We start from the raw sequence: 9,837 nt of genomic DNA, 5'->3' as shown, positions 1-9,837 counted from the left end.
CTCCACCCCACCCTCAGCCCGGCCGTGTGCGGGCAGGCTGTGGTCACCCGCCAAGAGCGGCCTCCGTTGTCCCCGTGATGACAGAGACGGCATTCCAGAGAGGACCTGCAGGGCTCACAGCACCCCTCCTCGCCTCCCTGAACACTCAGGCTCCTGCCCCGCTCCTCGGCTGGCAGGGGCAGGGGGCCGGGGGCCGGCCTGATCGCTCACCCCACGTTCCTCTGTCTCAGGGCAGAGATCAAAGGCGGGGCCCAATCCTGGGGAAGCGGCCGCAGGCTCTCCAGTCTTGAGTGCCATCCCAGCCTGTCTGCGTCCCACTCAAGTGCTCGGTTCCCACACAACTGGCCCGGGATCTCCAACAGTCAGCAACAGGGAAAAACCGTGCTTGAAAACTGCAAAACAACCAGAGTCTACAGAGTTTGCTTCAGGCTCATCCGTGAGCTGACGACTCTGGACTGAGAAGCTCAAACTCCTCTCTGAATGGCGCACCCTGAAGGCCTCCCTGGCACAGGTCCAGCTTCCCAATCTGGGGGGCCGTGGGCAGAGAGTACGCTCCTCGCTCAGCGCCCGCCTCTGTCCCGCCCGTGCCCCGGCCTCTCAGTCACGGGGCCGGTTGGGAGTGGGGACTGCTACCGCAGCACCGGCTCTGGGCCAGATCAGCCAGCATGTGCTCGGAGGGGCTCCAGGACACTGGCAGTTGAGTGTGGAGGCCTGAGCGCAAGACAAGGCCAAGGAGCTGCAGGCCAATCGGTCTCCAACCCCGTGCTAAGCGATCCACACTGCATCTCAGGACTGAGCCCCTCGGGCCTGGACACACTGAGGCCTGGTCCCTGACGCCATTCCTCTGAAGCCGGGCACCCGTTCTCTGGAGGGCATCAGGACCGCTGGCTGCTCAGAACAGCCGGCAACTTCTTGGCATCGTCGAGCGAAGACGCTGAGCTGAGGTCCCCCAGCAGCCCCTGAGGTCCCCCAGCAGCCCCGTTACCCTGTGGGTGCCAGCCATACCTCCAGAACCACGAAACCGAAGCACACACGCTCTCTTCCACGTGGGGCCCAGCATGGCTTTCAGGCAGCTCCCAAGGGCTCAGTGACTTTCCTCCCCCATGGGAAAAACAAGACTCATTCTTTCAATTTTGTAATAAAAGAACACCATCTCCCAGAACATGTCTTCCTCACCTAAGCTCATCAATAAATTCAAAAGGGACAACACAGATACTCTCTCTGAAACCAACTTGCCTCCTCTCGCTCTTTCTTAGAAGGAAGAAAGTTTGCCAAGGGGGTTCTGCCTGGTAGGGCAGAAAGGCCTCCTGAGCTATACATTTAATATCCCAGAGTAACCGCACCATGTACATTTCCTTGTCACTCCAGGCTGGGAACAGGAAGTGCGCTGCCTTTCCCAGGGCAGGGGGGCTGCTTCCCAGGCATATTAAATCAGAGTAAAGCTCCCGCCACCTGGGGGCAGATCAGCTTCAGGCGGCCCACAAGTTTCTAGGAGACAATGATGACTCAAGTCAAAGAAAGAGAAAGCTCAGGAACGGTGCCTGTCCTCCCACACCCCCAAACCACACGGACAAAGCTCACACCTGCTTTCCTGGATGCTTCTATGCTTGGTAACACACCACTTCTAGCGTTAGATTCTCTGCTGGCACCGGACACGCTCATGCAAATTCAGCGGGCATCACTCCTCAAAGTCCACTACTTATGCTTTTGTTCTGAAGGAAGGCCATTCTTACGGGCTGCCAGCAGTGCTGTGGCTCCACTGTTCAAAGCGGAGGGCAGTCACCAGTCGGGCGTGGTGCTGGCCTCCGAGACCCTCACGTCCTGGTGTCCATGCCTCACAGAATCTCATCACATCAGATACAGCCCACAGGAAGCGCTGGACACCAAGGAGCATGACTTCCAGGCCACGAAGAACACTGTGTTCCTGCTCTGCCATGGGAGCGACTGCCCTCAGGCCCAGCAGGTGAGCTCTGGGCCCACGGGCCACATCTGGCCTGCTCGCTGATTCTGCAAGGCCTGGGAGCTAAAGATGGCTTTTCTATCTGTATCAATAAATGGGTGGGGAAAAAAATCAAAGAAGAACAATATTTTACGACAAAACGAAAGCTATGTGAAATTCAAACAAAGGATCCAGACAACAAGTTTTCCTGGACCATAAGCACACCTGTTCCTCTGTTGTCTCTGACTGCTCCTATAAACAGCTGAGGCGAGCAGCTGCAGGGGCCAGAGAGCTGAAAATATTTACTACCTGCCACTTACGATATGTCCTTCTGGAGAAAAGGCTTGCCGAGCCCTGCCCTAGGAGAAGCCAGCTGCCTAGCACGATGACACTCAAGCAGCATCACAGAGGAACTGAGGCCTCGCGTGGCACCCAGCAGTGAGTGCTCTGCTTTGGACGTGGATCCCAGCCCCAGTCAGGCCTTCAGATGAGTGCAACCCTGGCTGCCAGCAGGACTGTGACCTCAGGAGACCCCTGGTCAGAGCCAGCCAGCTAAGCTGCTCCTGGCTCCCTGACCTCCAGAAACGCTGAGAGATAATAAATGCTTCCTGTTGTCTTAAACTGTTAGGTTTCAGATAACGTTATGCTCCAACTAAAAAAAATAATAACAGAGAAGAAGAGGGAGAGTTTCCTTGAGGGGCAAGAAAATACACTGAGTGGCTATCTGAATCTCTTCCAACTTTGGGTCCCAAAGTCTGAAGACACTGTGCCAGGCAGTCTGTTGGTGAGGGATCTGGGATGCCTGGTGCCCCCTGAGGCACAGCCCCCTGAGAAGTGGAGCTTCCTGTCACGGTCTGTGCCCCACCTCCAGGACATATGTAGGTTTCCTAGGCCGGGCCCATGCTCAGATGATCAATGGGCACCCCACCTACACACACACACACACACACACACACGCAAAGATGTTGCCTTTCCTGTGGCATTCCCTGGCCTCTTTCCTAACTCCATGGAAGCTGTCCTAGAAATAGAACAGGCTTTGGCTGAGCAAATGCTCAGAGGCAGCAGCTAAGGAGTAGGATGCCCAGCTAATGTTCTCTCAAAGCAGCAGCACAGTCAGAGCCAGGAGAACAGGCCCACCCCCATCCCACCACCCCTCCCACACTCTACCTGGAGCTTAGGGATCCAGTCTTGGAACCTACACTAAACATGCTTTAGAGAAAAACCAAAACCTTGATTTATTGCCAGGACAACAGTTTCTGCTTCCCAGGCTGCAGCTGTCAGACTCTAAGATGGTCCCCAAGATCCCTGCCCCTGCTGCAAATGCCCCATATGATCCCCTCACCTGCGTGGGAGGGACTTTGTGAACGTGATGAGATCTCACTCCTTCATTTAGGCTTCTAATAACTGACTCTAAGTTAATCAAATGGGAGATTACCCAGCATGGATGTGACTTAATTAGGAAAAAAAAAAAGTCAACAGCAGCAGCAGAATTGCTCTTGCTGGCCTTGAAGAGGAAAGCTGCTTCACTGTGAGAAGCTCGTGGCGGAGACTACAGGTAGTGGCGGCAAGGACTGGAAGCTGGAAGCCAGCCAGACCCGGGGACCTCAGGCCTACAGCCATAAGGAGCCGACTCCTGGCAGCAACCCAAAGGGGCCTGGGAGAGGGTGGCCCCTGAGTCCCAGATGGTCACAGCCAGGCTGACATCTTGATCTCTACCTTGTCACACTGAGCAGAGGACCCAGCATCCCCATTTCCCAATCCACGTAAACCTTGAGAGACCAAGTGAACCGAGCCTTCCCGGCTGTTGGGCTGATTTCCCTGGTCCCCACACAGCACGGCGCCTGACTCACGTCTGTATCATCCGACCACGATGCAGCCCTTCCCCGAGCCAGGGCTCACTCGAGGCTGGTGAGCTGGGAGGTGGCAGATCTGGGCAGGGGGGGCTTCCACGTGGACAGAGAAACAGCCCAACAATTCCTCTGGGGTCCTTTCTAACGTGAGACCAAACCTGTCCTGAAAAGCGCTTCTGGAAAATTCTTGGATTGGTCTTAAGGTATTAGTGGTAGGCTACCTCCCACCTATCGGGATCCAGAAAATCATGAGCCCTGCCTTAAGGTGCGTGTTGAAAGCAAACCCGGTGCTCCTCACCCATGCCTGTCTGCACCTGAAGACCCAACCGCAGCACACCTGCACAGCCGCACTCCTTCAGCAGCGCTGCCCGCCACAGACAGAGGGGCTTGGCCCGAGAACACTGAGCAGGGAGGCCCACGAGGCTGCTGGACTGTTTCCCATTCCTGACGAATCTCAGGACAGAAAGCCGAGTACCAGGAGGCCCCCAGAACTGCCTCCCGGTCCGCACGGCCGCTGGAGGAGGTCACCAGGAGCCCACCCCTCACACGTTTTACAACCTTTGTAAACACCTAACAGGAAAGAAACCCGCGGGAGACGCAGGTGGCGGCAGCATCCTGGAGCAGCCTGCAGCAGGTCCGAGGCCACCCCCGGAAGCCTGGAGGAGCCCTGCCAATGGCTGGGGCGCAGCCCAGGACTGTGGCTTCAGAGGAAGCCGTGTCAGGTTGCTGCATTTTTTTTTTTCAAACAACTCTGCCTGGAGAAGATTGGCAGGGATTGCTGTGCTCAAGTATTTCACAAAGACGTTTGGCTGGAGAGACTGCAGTGCAAACTGCATTGCAAAAATCTTCCCAGGATTAAGGAAGTTAGGGTGGGGTAAAGGCAGCAGCCCAAATGCCCAGGTTCTTCCCTTAAGATAAGCCCTCGTCTCAACTGCTCTGGCCAGTCCGGCACCGCCAGGCCGCAGGGACCCGGCACATACGTACAGCATGTCAGGACAGTTGTCCGGCTTGTCCAGAAGGCCGCCCTCCATGACGAAGCGAAGGACCTGCTCATTGGACAGGCCCTGATACGGCTGCTCAGCCAGCGTGGCGATCTCCCAGAGGACGACCCGAAGGACCTGCCAAGTGAGAAGAAACGTGAGGTGCTCGGAAAGGGAGGATGCAGCCGGGAGCCCTCTCCCTTCCGGCAACTAAGCGCATGTCAGGCACAAGCCAGGCACGGGCTAAGTGTGGAACAGCTGCCTCATGTGCGGTAGCCCTGGGGACACAACTCTGGCAGCTGAGAGGACGGCGTGTTCAGGGCCCGCAAGCTCCTGACCTCTGATGGGAGCCCCAGGTGAACGGAGTTCAGGGCCCTGCAGGGCCGCCACATCTCCCAAATGTGCTTTATCCCACTGATAATCAAATGCTGGTCCCCAGGCCTGGCTGGGACAGTGACTTAGTGGCCTCAAATGCCGTCTGGGATGAGCAAGCAATTCAACAAACTTCCTGTTCTGGAAACTTCTGCCTACGTGGTTCTCAATGCAGGTCAGGCTCCCTTGGTGAGTTCTTAACACATACCAGTGCCCGGGCCCCTGACTGACCTCACTGGTTTGGGCTGAGAGCCTTGGCCTTGGGGTGTTGAAAAGCTCAATGGGGATCTTACAGGTCCAGGGGGCCGAGGGCAGGGGTTCAGCCTCACAGGTGGGGACAGCGGTGGGCAGAACTGGCTGGGGCAGGGCTCCCATCCCAGGAAGGATCCTTCAGCCCAGAGTCTAGCCAAGGAGGAAGGGGGTAGTCGAGGAACCAAGTCAGCAAGGGGAGCAGGTTCAGGTGCAATCTGCCTTGAATGTGCCTCTGCTGGTCGATTTAGAAGATCGTAGTACTTGGAGAAGGAAATGGCAACCCACTCCAGTATTTTTGCCTGGGAAACCCCATGAACAGAGGAGCTTGGCGAGCTGCAGTCCATGGGGTCACAAAGAATCAGACACAACTGAGTGACTGAGCACTACTGGAAAATAAACTAATATACATATACACATACACAGGAACTTCAGACCAAGGACATTCAAAAGGGCAATGCTGTAAACTGCAAAACGGAAGTGCCTTCCCAGCACAGATCGCTGTCTTGCACAAATTCTCCACGGTCTATTTGCTTCCCTTCGGGTCATTTCCACAGATTAAAGATGGCCACTTGGAAGTGAAGAGCAAGCCTGAGGGGCTTCTGACTGGACCTTTACAGACCAGGGGTGTGGACAAGGTCACACTGAAAATTCGGGGTGTCCCTTCCCGCCCAGAGCTCCGGGGACCTGGCCGAGCAGAGCCAGGAGGGCCACGGACTTTGCATCAGAATGCTTCACTGGACCCTTCAGCTACTTTCCATGAACAAAAGGGTTTTGTTCAAACTGATGCCAAGAGCAGATATCAGACATGCAGAATTTTAGTCCTCAGAGGATTGATCCACCCAAAGTCCTTCTGAACCTCAGGGACCAAGAAATAGTCTTGACATTGAATGAGTCATCTAGTAAAGCCGAAGGCCCAAGCACGGTGTGCACAGGCCCGGCTGAGGGCAGTGGGCTTCCTGTCAGTGTGGGCTGAGGGATCTCACAGATGGAACTGGCCTGGTCATCTAGGTCACCTCCTCGGAGGCCGCGGCATGCGACTGACTGCAAGCCTGGACTGAAGAATCACCTGAAGATGCAGCTCCCCAGGCCCACGTCTCCTCCTGCCCCACATGCTCCTCGGCGGCGCCAACAGCTGCCAGGACCTGCTGGGTGGCACAACCCTGAGCCCTCAGTGCCTGCCGCCCCCTTCCAAGCTCCACTCACTCCGGATTCACTACCTGGACGGGTCTCACCTCGGTCTCGTCACCCTGCTCTTCTCGCCTCGCTGCTGCTGCTCCTTCCCATCTGACAGCACCCTGAGCTCTTCCTTCCTGCACCCCCTCAGAGGACCACCACGGCTTGTCCACGCAGGCTCAGACTTGCCCAAAGGTCTGGTCCCCTCCTTCCAGCCGCCCAGCACATCCTCAATGCAGATGGCCCCCTCGCCTGGCCTGCGGGACGACTCCTTCTCGGCACCGACATCGTACTTGGTGGAGCTTTACACTCTAGGTATGACGAACTTCTTTAAACATGGCTCTAGGTCCCTCTCCTGCCCAGCACCCTTGAAAGTCCTTATAGCACCTGAAGAACTAGGCCTGAACCCCTCACACAGCAGCCAGGGCCTCACTCGCTCTCCTTTCAGCTGACTCCCCCAAGGAAGTCCCACTGGCCCCCACATGCACTCAGCGCTCCCCACCATGATGGCTTCCTCCAGCGTCCCCACTTCCTCACTGCTCCACAGGGGACAGTCCATACTTCAGGGTGCCCCACAACTCCAGCTCTTCTGGGAAGGGGGTCCGTGATCTCAGCCTGTCAGGGTCACTTCCTGTTCTCCATAAGACTGTTCACCAGGGACCAGGACCATGTCTCCAGCACCCTGTTCCTGCGCGCACTGAGTGCTGTGCCTGGGCCACGTCAGCTCACACCCATGGAGGAACATGGCAGGTGACATAGTCAGCTCTCCCCACAGGCTTTCCCTGGAGCAACTCTGGTTTGATGTCAGTGTCACCTGTCAGTGAGGGCCACGTAGTGCTGGAGTCCGGGTGTCCTGCATAGGACAGGACTAGCTGAGTTCAGTCTGTCCCAAGCTACGGAGGCTAACATCTCTCTCTCCACCACCAATGTGCCTCTCTGTCGTCACCAGCTGTCACAGGGGCCATTTAAAGGTCTATCAAGGTTCGACAGACATCCCCAGATAGCCCTTACCTCACAGACCAGCAGCCAAAGTCCACAGATGCTCCATGATTTGACCAAGGCCACACAGCCAGAGACACTAAGAAATATGCGAAGCCTGCAGGTATTTAGGAGCAGGTCACTTACAGTGTGGCTTGACATCAATGCCTCCTATGAAACCAAACCTTGAATTTTGTGCACTTAATCCTTAAACATTAGGCAAACGCACTTGTGTGAAGTCTTTCCTAAATATGAGCATTGGGCTGTCTTCCCCAAGGAAGGGACAACCTGGTGTGAGTCTCACATCAGTTCCAGTGCAGGTTAAGGTCAGCACTCCTCACACCAGGACAGGAACTGTCAAGGTCCCACCCACCAGCAGACGGAAACCTACACACTCCCTGCTGATGTGGATTTCCCACTGAAGAACCAGTAACTCTAGGAGTGGGGCAGAAGACTCTGGCTGCTTGTGGCCACTTGGAAAGCTTCTCAGCCAGTCAGGAAATGAAGACTGCCGTAGGGCCGCGCAGTTGCTCAGGAGGGCAACACGCCTTCAAGCTGGGAGTTCCACCTCCTAAGCCCTGGGCCTGGCTTCCTCCACGCCTAGAAGGCACACCTGCGTCTTCTAACTCAAAGGAACCACTCCTTTGGGACACAGTGCTACAAGGGAGCTATGGGAGGAACAGCACAGAGCCCAAAGGCCTGGGGATAATGTCTCTGAGGATAGCAGGGAAACAGAGATGCTTCAAGCAGAGACAAGAGACCATTTCCTTATAACTCCAAGGCCTGTCTTACCCAAACCAGAGCAGGTTGTGAACTGTTTTGCAGAGAGAAGGGCCCATGGGGTACCAACAAGAGGCCAACTTTAGCACAGCATGAGTAAGACCTGCCAACCCAAGGATGTCTTAAGGATCAGGGCAGTCTGTCTTGTGAGAGAGGAATTAGCAGTACCAGGGAAATATGTGAGCAGAAGCTCAATGGCCAGCTGTCAGTGACACTGTAGGTGGGGCTCGGGGACCAGTCCTGACCTCAGAACACTTTCTTATCCTAAAATTCTGATGTATCTCCTTCAAGGTCAAATACACTTCTTTTCATTTCTTTCTAGACTCTAACTATGCAGGGGTGACTGTTCTGTGCCATTGAATACACTCAGAAATGATTTTCATTCCTTCAAGAAGGAGCACTTTAGATTCTTGGGCGCTGAGAAGCCCTATATATTCTCCATCATCCTAGCCTACCCACCTTACCAGTGTTATCAAGGACTATTAAAAAAAAAAAAGCTAAAGCACTGTCAAAGCCTGAACAGTGAATAGAATGAAGATGAAATCCCTACTCTTGTTTGTATATATGTATTTTTCCTCCTGGTTCATAATGTCAATGTCATCAAACGGGAGAAAGATGGCAATGAACATGCTTTGCTGCAGCTTTTCACAATCACCTCTAACCAGAATTTGGTAAACTTAGCCTAAGGGATATCAACAACTCTAGTTTTATCTTTCTGCCTTGCCCCTGTTTTCCTTGGCTCCTGTGGTTTTCTATTTTATTGCCCTGTAAGCTGACCTCAAAGTTGTTGGAAGCAGGGATCCCAGAATAAACAGAGGCAGTGTGGACCCAGGCCTGCCCCTCCCCGTCATCTCTGTATCTAAAAATGGCATTGAGCACTTCGATTTGACCATGAAGAGAGATGCATCTTGAACAGACTGATTGCAAAACAGATCTCATACTTGAGCTCAAGAAGCAATCATGCTTTGCTGGGTCATATTCAGATGCTATTTCCAATTTGCACCTGTCTTCAAAACAGGATCCAAGTCCCTTGAACTGTGAAGGGTCAAGAGGTTAAAAAAAAAAATGACGTCTGTCACTGTTTAAATAACTCCTCTATGTGGTCATCCTGATGGCTGGAGTAAACAACTACCATTTCTGTAACACATCAGTGATGGGATCTCCCCAGAGGACAGCCAAGGAACTAGCTGACGTTCCTGAAGGCAGATGTGCCAGGCCCTTCGCCTGCCAAGAACCTCAGTTGTTTTTCAGAACCTGACCACCTCTCCGCAAGGCTGCTGAGGAGCGGCAACAAACACTGCGAGTGAGAGGCTTCTGCAACCTCAACTGACGCTTCCTACCCCGAGAATGACCATGACCAAGGGGGCATTTTGCTTTCCACATCATCCCTGGGTCAAAAACGATGACCCCTTGGAAGACCCATTGGAAGAGGACAGACAGCAGATGGGACCAGCAGGAAAACACATCAAGACTCAAGCTTTGGCTCTAAAATAAGCAATGTTTGCAATCTGAA

The 9,837-nt window shown here is 54.4% G+C and overlaps 1 protein-coding gene across 1 annotated transcript in view; it reads right to left on the bottom strand.

Moving 5' to 3' along the window:
- The window catches only part of IGF1R (insulin-like growth factor 1 receptor), a 300,375-nt gene that overhangs the window by 4,925 nt on the left and 285,613 nt on the right, over positions 1–9,837 (bottom strand). The window contains 2 exon segments of the mRNA XM_010845844.1: positions 4,774–4,897; positions 4,900–4,907. Coding sequence (XP_010844146.1) covers positions 4,774–4,897; positions 4,900–4,907 — 132 coding nt within the window.

The sequence above is a fragment of the Bison bison genome, unplaced genomic scaffold, assembly GCF_000754665.1.
Source record: "Bison bison bison isolate TAMUID 2011002044 unplaced genomic scaffold, Bison_UMD1.0 scf7180017864224, whole genome shotgun sequence".
In the NCBI taxonomy this organism is placed as follows: domain Eukaryota; kingdom Metazoa; phylum Chordata; class Mammalia; order Artiodactyla; family Bovidae; genus Bison; species Bison bison.
Note: the sequence above shows the minus strand (reverse complement) of the source record. Positions and strands in the feature narration are given on the sequence as shown.